Source organism: Epinephelus fuscoguttatus, linkage group LG13 (assembly GCF_011397635.1).
Source record: "Epinephelus fuscoguttatus linkage group LG13, E.fuscoguttatus.final_Chr_v1".
In the NCBI taxonomy this organism is placed as follows: domain Eukaryota; kingdom Metazoa; phylum Chordata; class Actinopteri; order Perciformes; family Serranidae; genus Epinephelus; species Epinephelus fuscoguttatus.
In genome coordinates this window covers 24,960,284-24,982,693 of record NC_064764.1, presented here as the reverse complement: position 1 = coordinate 24,982,693, position 22,410 = coordinate 24,960,284, and the positions used below count along the sequence as shown (strand labels likewise).

The 22,410-nt window shown below is 41.4% G+C and overlaps 2 protein-coding genes across 3 annotated transcripts; one reads left to right on the top strand and one right to left on the bottom strand.

The window, feature by feature from the left end:
- Window positions 1-350: 350 nt before the first annotated feature.
- Window positions 351-9,492, bottom strand: LOC125900277 (immunoglobulin superfamily member 2-like). Of its 2 annotated transcripts, none has more exons than XM_049595187.1 (11): window positions 9,179-9,492; window positions 8,641-8,799; window positions 7,245-7,628; window positions 6,714-7,130; window positions 6,149-6,553; window positions 5,600-5,962; window positions 3,903-4,274; window positions 3,394-3,786; window positions 2,137-2,547; window positions 871-1,263; window positions 351-766 (listed from the first exon to the last, which is right to left on the bottom strand). In XM_049595187.1, exons 2-11 carry the CDS (start codon window positions 8,708-8,710, stop codon window positions 561-563), a joined length of 3,414 nt encoding a protein of 1,137 aa, XP_049451144.1. In that variant the 5' UTR covers window positions 8,711-8,799; window positions 9,179-9,492; the 3' UTR covers window positions 351-560. The 2 variants fall into 2 exon arrangements, with proteins under 2 accessions (XP_049451144.1, XP_049451143.1); XM_049595186.1 differs by having other exon boundaries at window positions 8,641-8,794.
- klhl6 (kelch-like family member 6) lies at window positions 8,755-20,649 on the top strand. Its single transcript, XM_049595191.1, has 8 exons — window positions 8,755-8,836; window positions 11,780-12,321; window positions 12,403-12,568; window positions 15,692-16,141; window positions 16,343-16,580; window positions 17,228-17,430; window positions 18,352-18,565; window positions 19,736-20,649. Exons 2-8 carry the CDS (start codon window positions 12,065-12,067, stop codon window positions 20,032-20,034), a joined length of 1,827 nt encoding a protein of 608 aa, XP_049451148.1. The 5' UTR covers window positions 8,755-8,836; window positions 11,780-12,064; the 3' UTR covers window positions 20,035-20,649.
- The last annotated feature ends 1,761 nt before the right edge of the window (window positions 20,650-22,410 follow it).

The window sequence follows — 22,410 nt, the reverse complement described above, 5'->3', positions numbered from 1 at the left end:
CACTGTGGTGCTGCTTACTGAGAAAAGTTTCAAATCTCACCCACATGTCGTGCTTAGCTGCTCCCTCAGACATGCTATATGCTTTGACTTCTTCTCATCAAAGACATAGTATCAAGCTGCCTGGTGTGTTGCTACATAAAAAGGAATCTGTCAGTCTGAGTATGTTGCTTTGTAGGTGCAAAGCCACCAAGTTGATCTCCTGCCTAGCTCAACTGTCCATTGCAGGCAGTAAGAAGGGGGCGATTATGCAAAGAAGTTTTAGCTGTAAAAATGAAAAGTGCCTGTTTAATTTTAAAGGTTTAATGAATTTCATTAATTCATAAAGGCAAAATTATTCCCAGCTGCACAGAGGGAAAACATTTAAACTTTTTTTTTTTTTTTTTTTTACACAGGGACATTATTAACAGATTCATTTAAGCAAGAATTACTGATCTTTGAATAAAAAATATGTACAGTACAACTTTTGGAATAATTGCATATAAAATATTGCATACTTTACATTGCACATAAAAATATGAATGCTTTTTTCCTCTCCTCTCTTCTCTTCTAGTCTAAAAGGTTCAGTTCTCCACACCGGGTTTGGTGTTCAGAGGGTAATGCTCTGTCCACAGACTTTGGCCCGACTGCTTTCCTCCTGAGACCTTGCTCCGGCATATTAACACCAACAGCAGGAATATGATCAACAATGAGCAGATAACTGCAGCTATGAAAACCCCCATCCACATATTTGACCTGCATTCTGGCTCAGAGACGGTTTTAGCATCTCCTGCAAAGAAGAAGACAAAGAAAACCACATATGCATGTTTTAACAAGAGTTTCAACACTGGTATTTATTGAGAGATACTGCTAAACACTTAAACACGTGCTTACCCTCTGCATAGACATTAACCGTCAAATATCCCGACTTCTCCACCGCAACCTTCCTCCACTCTTGAGACAGAGATGGGAGCCACTCTTCTACTTCACAGAAATACACGCCACTGTCTTCAGGACTTGGTTTCATGAGTGTAAGGATGAACTGGTTGGGTGCAGGGTGGCGGAATCTAAGCTGATCACCCTTACTAGACCAGTCTTGTAGGGTGGAGTTACGGTAAACTGTGAATATAGGGTGTTGTTTAGTTTCTCTCTCTTTCTGCCAAAACCACGTGACCTGGAACTCAGATTGGCTGCTGGATTGTTTGGCGATGTGACAGGGCATGGCAATATTATGGGATATGCTTATATTCAAGCTCATTTCGTTCTTCTTGATGTGAAGGTTTTTTTCTGCGGACAGAAAAACAAAACAGGAAAAAAAGACACATTTTATTCAACTTAAGTTTTACAAGACAAACTAATCAATGGGACTTTAAATTGAATTCCTGCGTACACAGACAGACAAGGGAGAAGTCGGGGGAAAGGAGACAAAGGGGAGATTAGGAGGCTTTGCAAAGGGCAGAAACAGTAAACACAACAAAATTAATCTGTAATACTAAAAGAGCAGAGCAAGTAGGGCTTATGTACATAACAAAGGAGAGATAAACAACACCACTAGAGCAAAACATATGACAGCACTATTAGAGAAGTGGGTTTTTTGGCCTAGAAGCAAGACAGTATGTGAGGTTGTGTGGCACAAGCCAGAGAGAACACACACACACCATCACATGATATTGGTATTGGTAATTGGATTGCAAGTTTTAAGGGAATAGTGCATTATTTTGGAAAATATGCTTCTTTGCTTTCCTATCCTAGAGTTACATGATACCACTCTCAGACATAAGACACACACAACTACATTTATAGAGCTGAGCAGAGCAACTCAATCGCCAGAATACATGTTGGTCTTATAAGTTTCTAAAAACCACATATTGCATTCGCACATTATTATGTTATACTTCAACAGCGCTGTGGTTAAAGTGTGGTTAGGTTTATGCACAAAAAGCTTTTGGTTATAGTCAGTATGATCTGCATACAGGCATCCTGCCTAGGTGTCACGCCATCCACCACCTCCTCCACTTCTCCGTGACCTCCTCATGACAAAGTCAGCTCATATAATATGTCACGCACAAATGTACCGTAACCATGGTTTGCAGAAACGTACAATGCCAACATTTTCTGGCGACTGGGCTGTACACAGCGATCTCAAAGATGTGCTCATACCTGTAACATTTACACTCAGCACAATTGGCCCACCGCTGTCTGAGGCCTTTTGTTGCCAGTGACCTTCATGATCCAGCTGATATTGCTCCACCTGGCACCGGTAGGTCCCACTGTCATCCACATGGGCCCTCTGAATTCCTAAGTAGAAGCTGCTCTGAGTGGGCCTGGAGAGACGAAGCCGCCCCTGCAGGCCGCTGAGCTCCTGGTTCTCTGGGTAGCTCAGCAGGCCTGTGTGGTCAAGCTCTACCAGAGGATTTGAGGCAGATGAATCATGGCCAGTGTAGAACCAAGTGGCTTTGTAGAAGAAAGAAGGACTGGATGCACCTGTGATGATGGTGCACTTGAGCTCCACCTCGTCTCCCTCCATGGAAGTCACCGGCTGCTCTGTCTTGTCTAAAGAAAGGTCATTGGCTGGAGAATGAGAAAGAGAGGGGGCAGAGAAAAGAAAACTTAATATTTCCTTCAATTGTTTTTGTTTAAAGCCACTGAAAATTTGGGTGTAGCTCTCAAGTACGCCTATATGTCAGTGCTGAAAACATGCTGAAGACACATTCGATTCAAATGCTGCTTAATTGGTGCAAAGAAATGCACCACATTTTTCCAACTGAGTCCCAGCCACTTAAAATCAGTGAGAAAGGAAACTACAGATAAATAAATATGGAAATATCTTATTTGAAATGAGCAAAACTGTTTGAACTTTGGCAGAACACTGTATTCATGTAAGGCCTCAATGCTTGTAGATTGAAGCTGCATAAGAAAATATGTTTAAAATTGGATGATGTCACAGACTTTATATAAAGCTGGACGACACCTGTCCACTTCCTCCCTGTGTGCAAAAGTGGAGCCAAATATCCCAAATATGGCCGCTGCTATCTTACATTGGTGACGTCATCTGAAGCAAGAGTTTGTGCAGTAGTGGTATTGAGGTCCTGCCCATCAATCCCAGCTGTCAATCATGTCACACTGCTTACTAATTTATCAGAAAAACGAATACATGAACAAACGTGATAAGAACTATCTTGAAAGACAGAAACCATCTTTTGCAGAAAATTATCCAACCTACATTTTGGCTTTTTAGTTTGGCCCATGTCCAGTCCACTAATCCATAATGCAGCCAGCCAACAGGGGCTGATCGATATGTTTGGGCTCCACTTTTGGGGAGCCACCAGGTCATCCATCTTTATATACAGCTTATGGATGATATATATTAAATGCTTAATGGAGAAATGATCAGTGAGCTTTTTAACACAAACTTACCAGGCTCAATAACTGTTAGCTCTGTAGTTCTGGACACTGGTGAGAGCTGATACCAGTCACCATTAGGATCTTGCAGCCACTCTACCACCTCACACACATATGAGCCATTGTCTGAGATTCGAGCTTGCTGAATATTCAACTCAAAACTCGGGCCCTGAGTGCGCTTCATGCTGATTCGCTGTCTGTGGCTCGGCGGTATTTGGGGTCCATATGTCACTAGGGCATCCCGGTCAGAGCTCACAATGGTCTTATTTTCCTCCTGCTGCTGGAGCAGCCAGGTCACAGCATAGCGAGAGTATGCAGAGGGTTCGGAGATAACCGAGCATTTTATTTCTATGTCAGTGTTGATATTTCTTGTCAAGGCGGGGGTGGGAGTCAGGTCGAGCTTGCTCACTAGGAGAGGGAGAAAAAGTGAATTCATATATGGTTAGAAAAATAGAGAAACAGGATGCACAGTGCAGCTTTCACCCTGAATTGCTCCACAGATGGCTCACAAATCTTAGCAGTACCTGGGTTCTGCACCAAAACAGCCACTGGGTAGGATGGAGGCAGCTTCTTGTGTACATTTTCCAGGAAAACAGACACCCTACACTGGTAGCTTCCTGCCTCCCTGTGGCTCGCACCGTTGATGAGCAGATAGTGTATGGCTTCATTCTGATTATTCTCGACTTTCAGCTGGTAGCGGTACTGATTTGCAGACCAGCTGATGGCTCCATCAGAGTACAGTGTCAGGATGTTATCTACGTTCGAGGCGTCACGCTGCAGGCTCCAAGTCAGTGTTATTGGTATGCGTGGACCTTTGACCCGGCACATCAGCTCCACATTTTCTCCCACAGTCACCATGTTTTTGCGACTTATCAGACGCACGGTCAAAAACGATTCTGTTAACACAAATCCAAAATAGACAGCTGTGGTGAGCGAGTAAGCAGAAGTTCATGGTCATGCAATCATGAGTGTACAAAGTGAATAAGAGATGTGCGTAACTTGCATTTCCACATTTCTGTCTGACTCTTCTTTTTCTCACACATTTCTCAATACTATTTCCTTCTTTAAAACAAGAAGAGGTTAATACGTGCATAATCATCAAAATGTATAAAATAAATTACCATTCATGCATTACATATCCAGAATGCTAACATACTTGTCTTCACATCAAACTTAGAACTTAAAGCATTCAGCATTCTTAACACTCTCAAGAAAATCATTTTTTTTATGTTATTGTATGCAAATATATGCATTGGAGCACACCAGAGTCTATACTTAAGTGTCATTTCAACAAATGCATGTTGACAAAATGTCCAGTCTAAAGGCCTGGAAGTGAACCCTCCTATATCTTAAAATACAGCGCAAAAGTGTTGGACCACATCAAGAACGTCCTGAAGATTTTGTTCCTCCTCAGACAGCTGCTCATGGTCTATTGTGCTAATTAAAATCCAAAATAATTTTTCCTTGTGATGGTGCAAATGTCATGGCAGTGTCTTCAGTGCAAACTTAAAATTTGCGACCTGAGGTGGCACAAGAGGGGAGACCAGGTGGTGCCGAAATGAAAAGGCTTATAATGCCTCATTTCCACAGCATGGTTCAGCTCGACTTGACTCAGTTTTGGTGTCATGTACTTGCAAATACTACTCCCCAAGTGTAGGTGAGATTCTCAGCTAATTGCCATAGCAACACCACCTGAAACTGCCATGACATCATCTTCAACGCCACACTCACTGGATCCTACATCAGCAACAATGTCTGCCACTTAGTCGATTGTACAGCAAAGTGTTTGAAGTGTATGGCGGAATTTTGTGGGTTGCTGTTTTAGTCAAAAATCTAGGGTGAGTGCACAGAAAATTTGTGGTTGCTAAATGGTGGGTTTGTGCAGGATGTCCTGTGTCACGTAATGAGTATGCTAGTCACAGTGTTTTTTGAGTGACCATTGCTCTGCAGTGTTTTAACGCCACCATCTTGTATCAGCTCAGCTTTCTTGACGCCTCAACCAAGGTGGTAACTTAAAGTCAGCAGTTACTAATCACAACATAAAAGAGCAAGCTGAGCTGAGTAGAGCCGCCAGAACTGACATGATGAAAATGACTTTTTTGTTTTTTAGAAAGTAATCAGATCATCTGTGTGACAGGAGAAACCTGTTGTGTCATTATACAGGTTTTATCATTTGTGTTGAATGATCTGTATTACAAAGACAGAGGGAAACAAAGCGTACCTGTAGGAGCCACTGACACAGTGGCACTCTGCGACTGGCTGCTGGTCTTGCTGTTGGTTTGCACGGTGCACTGGTAGACTCCTGAATCAGAGGGCGTGACCTCATCGAGCTCAAAGGTGAAGGTATCGGTCGCTGGACGTGTTGCCCTCACGCTGCGACTCATGAACTCCTCCGCTTTCTCTGTGACGCCATCCTGACTTAGACTGATGACTTTGGTGAATATGGCTGTTGATGTGGGTGTTGATTTGCGTTGCCAGGTGATGGAGAGTTGACCTTTGACCCCATACACTTTACAGGTGAGGTTCAGTCTGTTGCCTTCGTTAACGCTCGTGGTGTTTTGAATTTCAACTGAGAGCCCACTTTCTATGATGAGACACAGCAAGAGACAGATGAGTGTGGTTAGTAACTTTGTTATAAATAATATTGCTCATTATTTTAAGAAGATGAAACTTAAAATCCAGGGTAATTCATACAGGTAACCAAATTAAACCCTGTGTGTGTGTGTGTATGTGTGTGTCTCAGTCACTATGGGCTCACTTGCTGACTCACCTGTGGCTAAGATGCTGACCCGCTGGGAGCTGGAGCTCTGGACTGCTCCCTGTGTAAAAGCACCATTCTGCCCTCTGTCCTGAAGACTTGCTCTACAGATATACCCTCCTTGGTCCTCAGTTCTGACAGGCTGCAGTGTAAGACTGTAATCCCTGTCTCCTATCCGGGCTGCCCTCAGCTCCCCTTCCTTCGCCCGCCCACTGTACTCGGGCCCCACGGACAGAATGCCTGTAGGGCCAATGTGGGCCAACTCAACACCCTCCTTGAGCCAGGCTACAGAGAAGAACCTTTCCGCCAGGTTCTGTGTGTCTACACTGCAGGTGAGCGACAGCTCCTGTCCTTCCTGTAGAATTTCCGGCTGCGCAGAAATTCTCACCACCAGAGACGACGTGTCTTGCGCCACCTCTACTCAGGGTAAAAAAAAAAGAAAGAAGTGAGATAAACACAGACACAGACATCCTGTCAAAAAGCCACAATGACCGCGCAGAGGAAGAGCAATGACAAATGTATTGACACAGATCAAGATGTGCTATTTAATAGATAAAATCAGTTAGCTGCTTCTAACCTCTTGCTTTGACGTTCAGGGGGGTTTCCTCTGCATCTTTCTGTGCGATATTGTACCAGGAGCGGTCAGGATCTTGGATCCACTCCTGGGCCTGGCAGTAGACCCTGCCATGGTCTGACAGCTCCAGCTGAGCCATGTGTAGCTTGTATGTGGCCTCCCCCATTTTGTCTAACCTTATGAGTCCAGCTTGGTAACGCCTCTCAAACAACGGGCCTGGGCTCAGTGTGAAATCTCTATCCAGAGAAATGATAGGCTGAGGGTTGTCCTCGCCGTCTTTACGAAGAAACCAGGTGAGAGACAGATGGGTGTGCTGGACGGTGTTGCTGGAGGCTTGGCATGTTAAAGTGAAAGCGTCACCCTCGTTATAGCTCAGTGTGGTGGGGGCAGGTGATGAAACACTGAGGGAGTTGTCAATCACTATGGAATCACATCAGAAAAAGAGACAAAGACATGAAAGTCATACATTTTTGCCATCTTACAATACAGCAATGAAAAGTCTTAAAACTCAAAAGTAGATGAGTAACAGATTACCTTTCACCGTTGTCTTAACGTTGTAGGTCCCATGATAAGTCGCCTCTGAGTTGACTACAGTACAGTCGTATTCCCCCTCATCATTTTTGTTTAGCTTGTCTATCTCAAATAAGACTGAGTTTGGGTTCACATGTGTCAGAGTAATTTCCTTTCTTCTCACACGGCTTGCATACACTGCATAGCCGAAGTTTTCGTCATTGGTGCTGATGATGTTGATCTCAAATGTTGGTTTTGCCGGCTTCTTTATACGGTATTCAAATTCTTTTCTTGTGGTGGCGCTGGCGAAGCCGCTCACATTGCAGGAGATGGAGAGTGGATAGCCCACCACGCGATACAGAGGCCCAGCCTGTGCTTCAGTGTGCACAGGACCACTCCCGGCTTCTCCTGTGTTGAGCACAGACAAAAAACAGAAGTCAGCTGAAAACTGCGACTTTAAGTGTCGGCCATTTTTATAAAGGTGCTACACTCCGGAGTCTAACCTATGTTTTAGTATTGCCTTGATATGTAAAGCAAAAAATCCATAGTGGGGCAGGGCAATAAATTGACATTGTACCGATATCGTGATATGAGATAGATATCGTCATTCCCTGGTTTTAAAACTATTGTGACTGTATTTAATTTTCTCCATATCGCTTGGCCTACTCTGTAGCCTTCAAATTTCTTTGCGTATTGCAAGATGCATAAACACCTCACAGTATATACTAGGGCTGCAAAATGAACCTAAATCTTAATCAAAATCACAATATGACTAAGTGTGATATTCAGATCACAGGAGCTGCAATTTTTTTATTAAGGTGTCACAACATACTATTAAAAATGATGCACTGTGAGATGCCCCAGCACTATAAATCATACTGCATGACACGATGCAGCTCGCTTTGAAGACACCAGCAAAAATCACATCATCACCATTCTCATATTTTTGTCAGTGAAAATGAAAAGCAAAAATTAGCACTTCCACTAAAATCGGAGGGAGGGAATTATTGCTTATTTTCCAGCTCTATGAAAATGATTTGCCACTAATTTGTTTGCCTACATCAATTATTTTTTTTAAGTCAGAGAAAATAACCTAAGTGAATCATCAATTATGAATAATTGGAAATCTTTGCAACTGCAATATACAATTTTATGAGATTCTAAAAATACGTCACCAGAAACACAGTGAGTATTTTAGCTGTTATTTCTTGTTATGCATTGGTGGTATTTTCAAATTCTTCCACTCCAACTACAAGTTTCTCGGCCCCGCTTAATAGCCCCTGACTTTAAAAATCACTCTCTCCGTCTCTGTTCTATTTTTAACAAGGTTTTAACAAATGAAGTAACTACCATATTTTCACCCAGCATGATAACTCCCCAGAATACAATCTAACTGCAGGAAATCCAGTGTGCTACTCACCGCCGTGCACAAGTAGTCCCAGACAAAGGAGCAAATTGGCCCTCATACAAGATTGCAGGGAACACTTCATCCTGAACCTGCCTCAGAAGTAACAGCAGTGTTCACACCATAGCAGCTGTGACCAAGTCCTCAGTCAGTCGGTGACAATCTGTGTCTGTTCTCACAGAGACATTGAAGTGGTTAATGCTTCCTGAAGGTAAGAGGAAGTCTGATATATTTCCTGCATTTACACAAGCAGCTGCAGCATACTGTATACTGGTAAATAGCACTGTCATTTATAACGTGTGTGTCACAAATGCACCTGCGCAGATGACAAAAATATATATACAGACCCACAAAAGTGTTCGTCCTTAACCTGTATGTGATTATTGATGAGGCACACATTAGAAAAATCACACTGTGCCCATTAGGGCTCATGTTGGATACATCACACTGTTTCACACCATCATCAAATGTTATCCAAAGTGAACTGGACTTAAATTACACCCTTACCAAATAATAAAAAGGGACCATGATCGCTTATTTGTCCCTAACATACCTGCAACAGTGTGAAGTGAGGTGAAATAAAGTGATGCTCTCTGCAGACAGGTGATGCGCTCTATCGGTATCCTCAGGCACTGAAGCTCCTCCATGTCGACAAGTTTTATCCTGTTGAAACCGAACCACACCAACCATTTCCTTATAGTTTATCTCCGAATAAAACAGGTGTAACTTCCGGTTTTCCAGCATTCGATTATTAATTTCCATGATTAACAATATATCTCCAAATCCGATCATGAAGTGGCGTTCAGAGAGGGGGAGATAAAGGGCCTGCGGTTGAATCCCGTTGCTAGAAACCAGCTGGGGTCCAAGTTTGACCTATTTTGGCAAAGATTGAAACAGGAAACAAGTTTGGGTTCATTAAATCATGTTTGAATGGTGTTGTAAAAATATGAGGCAACAGTGCCACCCAGTGGAGAAGATGAAATCATGCAGTTCTGCTGCAGCCGTGTCTGTCTCAATATGTTCCCATCTCAGCATCTAGCCTGACTAATTGAGCTGACTGAGTAAATAAATGCTGGGTAATTTTATTTGTCTGTCAATAAGAGGCAGCAATGAGATAACCTACAGGTTGATCCAAGGCTGTTACCACCTATGAAACATAGTTAAAGGAGATTTTAATGTAATAATACCATTCTAGTCTGGTTTTAGAAAGCAACAGAAAGCAACATAGCACCATTACAATATGAAGCAGAGCAGTGTAGCTCTATTTATTCACCTGTCCTAAGCTTTTGATACTGTTGACCATCTTATTTTGATACAGAGGGTGACTAATATTGGTACCCCATGACACCAACTCATCAACTACTGGCCGATGATCTCGCTCCTCTGCCTCCGGGATGCTTAGTACCAATCCATCATCACCAAATTTTCTATTGTGTCTTTTCTAATATTCACTTTGACAGCTGTTTGTGTTAACAATATAAAGGAAGGGAGGCAAAACACATCCTTGAGGTGAACCGGTGAATACATGAAGATTGTTTGAATCAAAGGACACCATTAACTCTCACACACTGTGACCGGTTTCTCAAAAAGTCTAGAATCCATGCAGTGATATTGTTATCAAGATTAAACTCGAAAATAAGATTTTCTGTAAGCAAAATGAAAAGTCTACAATCAGACACCTGGCATTAGTTTGTATACTTTCCCTTTGCTTCTGATATTTTAGATATTTTTAATAATATAATTTATATATGACATAAAAATCAGTATACGTCGAACCCTAGCTGGGGTAACCCTTCTGTGTGGAGTTTGCATGTTCTCTGCATGTCAGCGTGGGTTTTCTCCAGGTGCTCCAGCTTCCTCCCCACAGTCCAAAGACATGCAGGTTAATTGTCCGTAGGTGTGAATATGAGTGTGAATGTGTCTGTATCTATGTGTCAGCCCTGTGATAGTCTGGTGACCTGTCCAGGGTGTACCCTGCCTCTCACCCAGTGTCAGCTGGGATAGGCTCCAGTCCTCCCATGACCCCTAACAAGATAAGCGGTTATGTAAAGTGAATGAATTAATGAATAATGTTACTGTATAGTAATATAAGTAATAAAAAACAATATAGTGATAGATATGGTACTACTACGTAAACTACTACCTCCATAGTAATCATAAAATAGTGAAAATTTAATTGACTATGTTGTAATTATAAAGAAAAATATCTCCCACAGAACTTGTGTTTTTTTTTCCAACTGTTCTCTAGTCTTTGCTTGGACAGTTTTAGGTCTTAAAAAAGACAATCTCAGAATCTAATTCTCTTGCCCACAACCCAAAGACATGTAAATGGATGAATTACTGCACAGCCCTGTCGGACAAAGGCTCAGGGGCCCAATGTGTCAGGGGGCCCCCTGGCTTTCACCTGCAAAATGTCAGTCAAATTATCACACACCGATCAGGAAGAGGCACAAAATGACCACTAAGAGGTGCAAACGAAATGCAGAGAGACACAAAATAACTACACAAAGGGGCAAAACAACCACAAAGAGACATAAAATGACCTCAAAGAGAATAGTGAACATAAAGAGACACAAAACAACAAAAAGATGCTTAAAAACTACCAAGAGATGAAAAACAACAACAACAAATGGGGGAAACCACAAATCTGTGTGCCTTACTCCTGTGTAAGAGAGACAGAGGGGCCTTTTGCATAGTTGTGGCCATGGGCCTGTTTCCTCATAATCCAACTATGAGCATGTGTAACCGTGCGACGAGGTCACAAGTATTAGACACTGCACCACTTTAAAGGGCCACAAGCCAAAATGGGTGAACCACTGTATCAGGGGTTACTCAGTTGTGGTAACCAATGACAGGCAAAAGCTGCTCTTTCACTTTCCCCACTCAGATTCATCCTGACGGTTTGGGGATCAAACATGCTACCTTCTGGTCACGAGGCAGAGTCTCATGATTATGACATTCAGTACTTGCCTTGAGCCAGAATGACAGAGTCACGTAAGACAAGAAGTGAGTTCATGTCGACAGCAAATTAAAGGACACACATCATTTTAAAAATGCATTCAAGATTTATCACTTTAATGATACTTTTATCCCATGCAGATAAGATGCTGAGTGTTATCCACAGTATTATCTACCTGGTACCATCTGTCCGCAGAGACCTGATGTCTGTAATTCTGCGAGAAGAGGAAAATTGGGTAACTTAGGGGGAATTTACTCAGCACAAGAAGAGGAAGTGCCTAGAAACGAGCGTTGCTACATACGCATGTTCCTCACAGAGCAGGAGTAGGAAGTATGAAGAACACAGGAAAAAACAAATCCACAGCTCAAAGCGACAACTCTTGCAAGCGTAAACCACAGAGGTCTTTTAAACTGCTGCAGGTGCAGCTTGAGTAGCTGCACGCTCTTCTTCTGGGTATCTGAAGAGCCTCTGCTGTGAAAGATGAGCGAGTCGCTGGAGAGGACTACAGACTGCCCCTTGCCACTTCTTAAAGATGACTCCGGCCCAGATGAGGAGAGAAACAGCCTGACGGGCTCAAGTGAGTTACGCTGGGAAGATGGGGGTCTACCTGTGGAGCTGCAGAGAGGCATGGATAACTTACGAATGAACAGAGAGCTGACTGATGTGGTGCTGAGCGTTCAGGGACATGACTTCCCTTGCCACAGAGCCATACTCGCTGCGGCCAGTCAGTACTTCAGGTAAAATAGATCCCATGTTGTGTAACTCCATCGTCAAGGCACCACTGGTTTTAATGACTGATGTGTTTTCTGTCTGTGTAGGGCCATGTTTTGCAGTGGTTTGAAGGAGAGTCATGAGGAGCGTGTGGAAATGAAGGGAGTGGACAGTGGGACGATGCAGTCTCTCCTGGAGTATACCTACACCAGCCGAGCCCAGCTCACACACTCTAACGTCCAGAGGATACTCGAGGCTGCCAGTCAATTTCAGGTGAAATTACAATAACTTACAATAGAATTTAAAGATGATACTCAGTCAGTTTGATTCTGAGTATCGTCTGATAAACAGAAGTTTCCCTGTAAATCAGCAGCGATGACTTTTTTAGAATTACAAATTGACTGCTGGTGAAGAGAAAAAGTTCTCAAAATGTGAACTGTAATTGTATTAGAAGCTGATTTTTGATTTCATGTGAACGCGTCTTTTACGTAAAAGTCACTGACTTCAAAAAACTCATCCTAAACCATAAATTTCACGAGATCCTAAACACATCCTCAAAACATGAATCCACCAACAATCAATTTTTAGCTTGACAAATTTTTACTTTTGTTTCGACTGTAAGGGTTTTATCAGGTGAGATATACTTCCTTTATACGTAATTGTGGCCACATGCATGATCATGTGGCTCTTCACTGGAAGTAAAAACATAACTTCCAGACTTTGAGTCTCCAACCAAACAGGAACAGTTTACTGATTTTACAGTTTCATTAATAATTATGGTAATTTAGCTCAGTGTCATTGACTTACTATCAATCAACTGGGACGCATGACGCACTAAAAGCATCCCAGGAGTTACTGTGATACAGAACTAGCAGCGAAAAGCACATTTATTTACATCCAGAAAGACAAGTTCTAGTACAGCGATGATATTTATAAATGCTGTGACTGTTGCCGTAGTGTAGTACCACATTTAAAATCTTCAAACGGCTCTGATCTTCTTTCTTTAGACAATTTTCCTCCATTCAGTGGAACAAACATCACACCGAGTAAGAGATGAGTGAAAGAGGGAAGTGAAAGTTGCCCAGTTGTTTACACTAAGGATCGGTTTTCCATACAGGCTTAATATAACTACACAGCTGCGCCTCACAAGGGAGGAGGCAGGGGTTTGTGTTCCTATACTTCTATTTTTGTGACGAGCTATTTGAGTTTTTTGAAAATGAACAGAAGGGTCAAATATTCAGGTTGGTACTCGCGTCTTAACAGGTTGTTTGGATTTAGGTTGAGGTTAGAGTTACAAATTTAGATTTAGGGTACAATTTGAGGATATGCATGTGATAATAATCATCATTTTATAACGTATACTTTTCTGAATAGAGTTTTAAAGTGCTTATCGGTAAAACAAACAAGAAACAGCAGGGCTGGCCCTAGACTTTTGGGGGCCCTGAGCAGAATTTGGTTTGGGGGCCACCCTCATTGTAACGTATTGCCACTTCACATTTTACTGAACGGTTTTGTGTATTGTAATATTAGTAGCACACTTAATTTACAAATAAGCATGTAAAGACTTAAGTGTGACGTATTAGCAGCAACGCTATTTTTGAATACACTAGTAAATACAGTATTTGTCTATTTCTCCCAAACCTTATGAATGATCCTCTTAAAAGGATAGTGCACCCAACATGAAAATTCAGCCATTATCTACTCACCCTCTTGCCGATGGAGGATCAGGTGAAGTTTAAGAGTCCTCACAACACTTGTGGAGATCCAAGGGGGAGAGTGGGTAGCAACACAACTCCACCTAATGGAGGCTTACAGCGCCCCAGAGTCAAACGTCCAAAAACACATAATTGAAACCACAAAATATCTCCATACTGCTCGTCCGTAGTGATTCAAATGTCCTGAAGCCCCAACATAAAAAGTTGTTTGGAAAAACGTCATTTGAATTCTGTTTTTAGCCTCATTGTAGCCTGTAGTTCTAACTGCCTCTCTGGGCACCGCGTTCACGTGTGCGCCGTAAGCCTCCATTAGGTGGAGTTGTGTTGCTACCTCCTCTCCCCTTGGATCTCCGCAAGTGTTGTGAGGACTCTAAAACTTCACCTGATCCTCCATCAGCATGAGGGTGAGTAGATAATGGCTGAATTTTCATGTTGGGTGCACTATCCCTTAATACCAACATCCCTGCGTAATTTATTTTACTTAAATCATGGGCTACAATGCTAGCAGACTGTCAAAGAAAAGTTTGTGAAGATATTTATCCCAGTTTGTGTTGACTTTTCACTTTTAACTTACCATATCTAATACAACCATAAAATGTGTCTCATTTTTTAACCACAGAATCATGGGAATACTTGTTTTGTAGGGACACAAAATAAGTTACATAGCCCACCTAAATTGTCCATTTTACCCGAAATTGAGCTCAACCAGTTACTGTGTAGTCAATATATTGAAACTTCACGTTTCAGTAATGTTGTGGTTAAGACATGGTTACGTTCAAGTACAAAAACCACTTCATTTTGGTGAGGAAAACATCATGTTTTGGCTTAAAATACCTCATCTGGGAGGTTTAATCCAGGCAGGAAAAGCAATGATATTTCAGTGTATCGGGGCACTAACACCCACGAATAGAGCCTAAATGGCCGTAGGAAAAACACAGATGGGTTGCTACAAAAGCAGATGGAAAAGCATGGACAGGTTGCTATGAAACACCCACGACTGTAGCCTAAAATGCTGGTGGAAAAACACTGATGGGTCGCTGAACACCCACTGTTGCAGTTTAAATAGCTGATGGAAAAACAGCAACGATCCCTTGTCGTAGTCTGCAGTAGTCTGTGGACCATCTAACTTCCCTTTTACCTCCTCATGACCAGTTTAGCTTTAAGTCACTTTAGAAACATTGATATGAGACATATAAAATGTGCAAATGTGACGTATTCGTGGTTTGAAGGAACATATAATGCTGACACATACATTTTCTTCTGGCGACTGGGCTGCTGAGCTTATTGTTTTGTTGAGGAAGTTTAATTTTTATTACGTTATTGTCTCTTGTTCATTAAAAATACATTTTCTTGGAGGCCTCCAGAGACCAGGGAGCCCTAAGCACACTGTTTATATCTCCTAATGGGCAGGGTCGGCTCTGGTAAACAGTAAAAATGCCAACAATAATTAGATTGCAAGAAAAAATGTAGGATACGAAATTTAGTAAAAAGTAAAACAATATAATATACATACATTTTGTGCACACTTTTGAAATTGTACTGCAGCTAAGCAATCTTATGTAATGTCGCTTCATCTACTTTTCCCTGACATTATTGAGAAACCTTGTATGTGTACATCAGAGTGCTTGCTGACTTTTCATCTGTAATACTAACGCCTGTATGCTGGCCTTGTCTCCTGCAGTTCCTGCGTGTGGTGGATGCATGTGCCAGCTTCCTGAGCAAGTCTCTGCACCTCGAGAGCTGTGTCGGGATCCTGAATCTTGCTGAAAGCCATGCCTTGCCCGCCTTGAGGACCGGGGCTCAGGACTACATCGCCGCTCAGTTCTCCAAGATAGTCCAGCAGCAGGACTTCCTGGAGCTGCCGACAGAGTCTCTGGAGGCCGTACTGCAGAGGGACGACCTTGATGTGAAGTGCGAGGAGAGTGTTTTTGAGGCACTCATGTGCTGGGTGAGGGCCCAGCAGGATGAACGAGCTCCTTCACTGGCCAGGTTGCTCTCACACGTGCGACTGCCGTTGTTGGAGCCTGCATACTTTGTGGAAAAAGTGGAGTCAGATGAACTGATTCGCCATTGTAGTGAGGCCTTTCCTTTGCTGCAAGAGGCCCGCATCTATCACCTGTCCGGCAGAGAGGTCAGTATACAGGGAAAACTGAAATTTACTGTCTTACGTTACCACCAGTGGAAAACGCTGACTACTTTCTTTTAAAGTTTTACACACTTTTAGTCTTGTGCAAACAGCCATTTTGTAAGAGTAAAAAAAAAGAAGAAGATTTTTTGTGATAAAATTGCTGCTGTATGACACTGACATTGTGCTTTGTACATCTGTTCAAAGGTGGTCTCCGAACGAACCAAACCCCGTGTGCGGCACTTCCTGTCAGAAGTGTTCCTGATCATCGGAGGCTGCACAAAAGACGAACGCTTCATTTCCACCGTCACGTGTTTGGACCCCCTGAGACGCAGCAGGCTGGAGGTTGCCAGGCTGCCAATCACAGAGATGGAGGATGAATCCCAAAACAGGAAATGGGTGGAGTTTGCGTGCATCACCTTCCGCAATGAGCTGTACATATCTGGTGAGAGACGTCACATTCAGGTTTTTATTTTTAGAAAGGCTTACGGTAATGTGTGTAGCAGACCCCTTGCTGTGGAGGTGAAAGTGAGACTGTTCCCCATCTCGTGATTATGTTTCTGCCAAGTTATGGTTTCGATGATTCCTTTTATCAAGTATTACTTTTCTTACGTCTTTATCACCTATGATTGAAAGTGAAATTGTTCCCCACCTGGTGATTGCATATCTGCCAAGTTGTGGTTTCTATCATATCCTTTTATTAAGTTTAACTTTTGCATCTTTATCATGTAAAGAGATTGTTATCAATGCTTCAAGGCTTCTCATACTGAAAAATAATGGTGTTTAATTCCATAAAACCAAAAGTGTACAAGTGAGCAAAACAAGCTTGCAGTTACAGTTCTTGTGGGTTTAGGTGTTTCCCAACTCAGGAACTGACACCACAGCTGTGGTTATTTTAACTGTTCAGTCACACGTACACTAGAGGTTCAGACTCTGTGTCATGGGATTTTACATCTTTAATCAGAATGAAAAGTGTGTCTTCCAATTTAGTGAACAGATATAGTCATTGCTTAAAATTTAGTGACACATTAATGTTTTGGGAACAAAGTCTGTTCATCACATGACAGTTTTTTCTCATGTTCCTTGTTGCAGGAGGTAAAGAGACACAACATGATGTTTGGAAGTACAACGGCGCCCTGGACAAGTGGATCCAGATTGAGCCACTGGCAACTGGGCGCTGGAGACACAAGATGGCAGTCCACGGGGGGAAGGTGTACGCACTGGGTGGATTTGATGGAGCTCAGAGACTGGATAGCGTAGAGGCCTATGATCCCTTTCACAATCGGTGGTCACAGGTAAACATACAAGAGGTCTATATAACAGTAGTGCCATTAATTTTACATCAAATGTTCTTTAAAGTGGCTGGAGTTTGTATTTTTGAAAACAGTGCAGTTTGAACATAGTGGAGCCTTTCTCAAAATGGTGGAGACCCAAACAGAGCTAAAAGGAGAATGAATATTGTCACTGCAAAAACACAACTCCATACAAATCCCAATTTTTGGCCATCTGTAACTGTTTGCTGATGTGCTCACAGTATCAAAATTTTAAGTTTACAGCTTGGTTCTGCTGCTCCATCTTAGAAATATCAATTGATGTTAAAAGTTAAAAGTTACGATTTGGCCTCAACCCAAAATTTCAGTCCTCCTGAAATTGTTCAATATTGAGTTAAAAAAGACACTATATTATAAATTGTGTAAAATATATAAATAAACCAACATTTTGTGACTGTAAAAATTATTATTGTAAAAAAATATTAAGATTAAATATGATTAAATGTAATTTCATTTTTATGATAGCTGAATTTTATTAGAAATATTTTAATTTCATCATTAACATTTAATTTATGTATTTTCTTATATTCAACTATGACATTTTATCTAGTTTTGTCTATCATCACTTTTCATAATGACACAATTTATTTCATAATGTTCCTTTTCTTGAGCTTTTCAAAACCTCCAAATCATTTTCATTAATATATTTTCCATAGTTTATCAATGTAATTATTTCACAATCACTAATTTATGTATTTAATATTGGTTAATACTTTATATATATAAACATTAAACATTATATTAAACATTAGTGTTAACACCGTGCATGTGATGCTACATAAAATAAACTGCTTTTAAACACCCCTCATATATTTACATTAATGCCTGTTTGGCGGCCCTCCATTACAGACACATATTTAGATACCCCTCTGATTGTGCCTCCAGGTGACCTCACTTGCAGTAGGCGTGAGCTCCTTTGCTGCTGCAAGCTTTGACAGATGGATCTATGTGATCGGCGGCGGGCCCAATGGAAAGTTGGCAACTGATAAGGTTCAGTGCTGGGAACCCGGGACAGACTGCTGGGAGCTGCGAGCGCCCATTCCCATCGAAACCAAATGCACTAATGCAGTCACATTCAAGAACTGCATCTATATAGTCGGTAAGTTGGCAGCGGTGGATGGTAACTACATTTACTCAAACACTGTGCTATTTAAGGTATTTGTGGGCTACCTTTACATGGGTATTTTCCTTTAATGCTTTTTATATTTCAACTCTACTACAGTTCAGGGAAACTTGTCGTACTCTCTGTCATACTCCACAATATTTATTTTACACCGTGAAATATGCTGCATTGTTATAGATAAAAATACCCAGCAGTTTAAAAAAAAAGAAAAATATCAAATCAATAATATAAATAACATTACCTCATTTTCAATCACTTTTCTCTATACTTCAGCATTTCTTATGTTGAGGTATCACTATTTTTCCCGAGGGAAAGGACCTAAATCCCCCACCACTGTAAGGGGGTGGCTTTAAACTTGTGTATATGTATGAGTGTCTGTGTGCGTCATCAATGACACATATGAAGAGTTTCAGTCTAAAATGAGAAGAACAAAATTTGGAAACAGTAGTCTAGACATCAGTAGACCACCACCTACAAGAAAACCAATCCTTGTTGAGATACAAACCTGCATAGCCCTGCACCCTTTCCAGATGAGTGCATCATTGCAAGAGATGAGTCAGTCCAAAGATGGAGTGTAGCCATGGCGAAAACCAGCCACCAAAAGTGAATTATTCCTGGCTGCGGTGCATCCAAAAAAATCAACACACAGCCTTCCAAGAGATAAAGATATGAACAAGTGGATGGATTTTATTTTTGGCACAGTGCTGCAGTGGCACAGTGCTGCAGTGATTAGCATTGTCGCCTCACAGCAAAAAGGCTCCTGGTTTGAACCTGGGGTGGGGGAGCCCTTCTGTGCAGAGTTTGCATGTTCTCCCCGTGTGTCAGCATTGGTTTTCTGGGAGTACTCCGGCTTCCTCCCACAGTCCAATGACATGCAGGTTAATTGGTGACTCTAAATTGTCCGTAGGTGTGAATGTAAGTGTGAATGGTTGTCTGTCTCTATGTGTCAGCCCTGTGATAGTCTGGCGACCTGTCCAGGGTGTACCCTGCCTCTCACCCAGTGTCAGCTGTGGTAGGCTCCAGGTTCCCCTGCGAGCCCTCTCAGAATAAGCGGTTACAGAGTAGTACTAGTCTTCTGTGCCTTATATTGTGTGAGAAGTACTTGTACATGCCTGACACATATACGGTTCCTCTGTTTACTCCCAGGTGGTGCCATGCATGCCATGTACTGCTACTCGCCTCTGTCAGACTCCTGGTCCCTTGTGACCCGTCTGGGGGAGAGGGCGAGCTGCGCCATCGCCGCCTGTAACAACAAACTCTTCATCACAGGGGGACGGGATAACAAGAACCAAGTCATCTCCACAGTGATGTGCTGGGATGTCAGCCGAGGGGTGTTGACAGAGGAGTGTGTTCTACCGATGGGGGTGTCGCACCACGGCAGTGTGACACTCATGAAGTCCTACACACACATACACAGGGTGACACCTGCCTCAGAGTGCCAATGACACAGGCTTCTGCCAACAGGACATTTTTGCCGTTGAGAGAAGCTTTGAAAAGGAAAGTGGAGATACTTCTTTTTTTTCTTGCATGCACTATGTTCATTTGATGTCAATTTATGTCACTTTAAAAGCTAGGAGTCAATCCTTGTGTTTAACCTATAACAGTATAATGCTATACTACAGCAGCAGTTGATCAAACTATATTTTCTGATGAATAATTACATGTACAACAGTAATAACACATAACTTGGTATGACACACTTTCTAATACCAAGAAATACACTGTTTCATGGCTTTATAGTTAACACAAATATTTCAGAAACATAAAGCAATGACAGAATGGAGCCATATTTGGATAAAATAAATAGATGCATATCATTAACTAAAAATATGCAAATTAACACAGTGTGTGACTTTCATACAGGAACTATACAAAAGCCCTATAGCACCTGGTGTTTTTAATTCATGCACACATACACACACACACACACACACACACACACACACACACCTTCTTGTAAACACTGCCATCTGGTGGTCAATATAACTTCTTGTTTTGCCTCCAGTTTCGTGGTATTCAAACTATAATTAAGTCTTAAATAAATGCAGAAACTTAACTAAAGCAAATATTGTTTTCATTTCACTTCATTTATTTGACTCTCGACCATATCACATAGTATGGAGTACAAAGATTACATACAATAACAAAACAGTGGCACACAGCATGTCTTAAGTACAACAGCTTCCATTCTGACATTGAAACAAAATATGATACTCATCTCCCACGCGATTATCATCACAGAGGTTCCACATCTCCTGGTTTCTGTCCAGCTTTTATATCTTCCAGTGACTTTAGGAGTTCTGGTGTTATTTGCTCTTCTCCAGTTTATACTCTTGTTTAACTTCGACACATAACTCACACAATGTCACACCACTGAGCTCACTTTTGCATGGACTGATTTTTTAGCCTCTGTTCAACAGTTTAACCTGTAGATGTTGTTACACTTTTGAGCCAGAGGTACAACAAGTCACATTAATCCAGTATCTGCTTAACCTGCAGGACCCATGGTGACACATATACACCCTTATTATGCAGCCTGAGCAAATAGTTGTACATTATTCGACTGAATCTAGTTTCTTTACCCTCTATCAGCCTCCCCCAGTCGCCAATAATTCTCCTTTTAACTGCAATACAGAGAGGACATCTTCATTTTTTATTAGACAAGGATCTACAAAATCCAGGGTGAAAGCAAAGCAAACAAAAAGAGACACAAAAGAGCAAGGCAAGACACATTAGATAAGCAAGGATTGAGAAATAGACATGTAAAGTTTAATAGCTTTATGGTTCCTTTTTGCCATAATTTTCAGCGACCTAAAGTAATTGGCAAAATTACACAGGAACACTGTGAATGAAGGAGACCTTCTGTTTCATTAACAAATATAAATATGATTATAACCCATAATAATTACAAAGATTAAGATTGACAGTATCAGAAATGTTTGAAATCTTGTCCATAAAATAAATAATATCACTGTAGGTAAATGGAGGTATGTTGTCCATTTTCAAAGATAACCAGTTATGGATTTCAGACCAGAACAAAGTGACGTGAACATTTAAAAAATAGATAGTTTCTGCCTCTGAAGAGCAAAGCGACACCTAGACCAACAGCAAATTTAAATCTATTGTGCAGAAGGTCACTGGCAGAGTATATTTCTGATACTATTTTCAAAATGTGTTTCTTTTACTTTAGGAGCAATAGGACAAGATATATAAAAAGAGAGGGCCTCTATGTCATTCTAGATATAGCATGACTTAAGGTCACCAAATGTTACTTGTTTAAAAACGAGGCTTATTGATTTGCTGTCACTTTTTTTTTATCCAACAAATTGATATCACCATTTTTTGTGGGGAGCAAGTGTGTAGTGGATATCGTCCTAACTCCCCATAGACCGTATTATTGCAGGTTGTCATTTTAACTGTAAGAGTATAGTTTAGATGTCCTGCACATCACTGCAAAGGTGTTAAAAACACAATTTTTTGTGTCAAACTAATCACTGAAAATATGTGTTTTGTAGATTAGAGTTACAGAACTACTGAATCAAACTTATTCCCATGTATTCCTTGAACACCTGACACCTTCACACACATAGTTGACATTCCCGTACAACAGGATGAAGAAAAAAAAAATCTGGCATCCAGCCTAAACTCACTAACTGTCAAAGAAAACAGCCGAGCTTCCGGTATATTTTCAAAATAAAACACATTAGCATGAAGGTGATAACTAACAAAAGTCATTAAAATTATGAAATCAAGCAAAACTTATCTGGAAAATGTGTTAAATTAAAACAGCTTGTTTTTTCTTGTCATATTAATAATGGAGT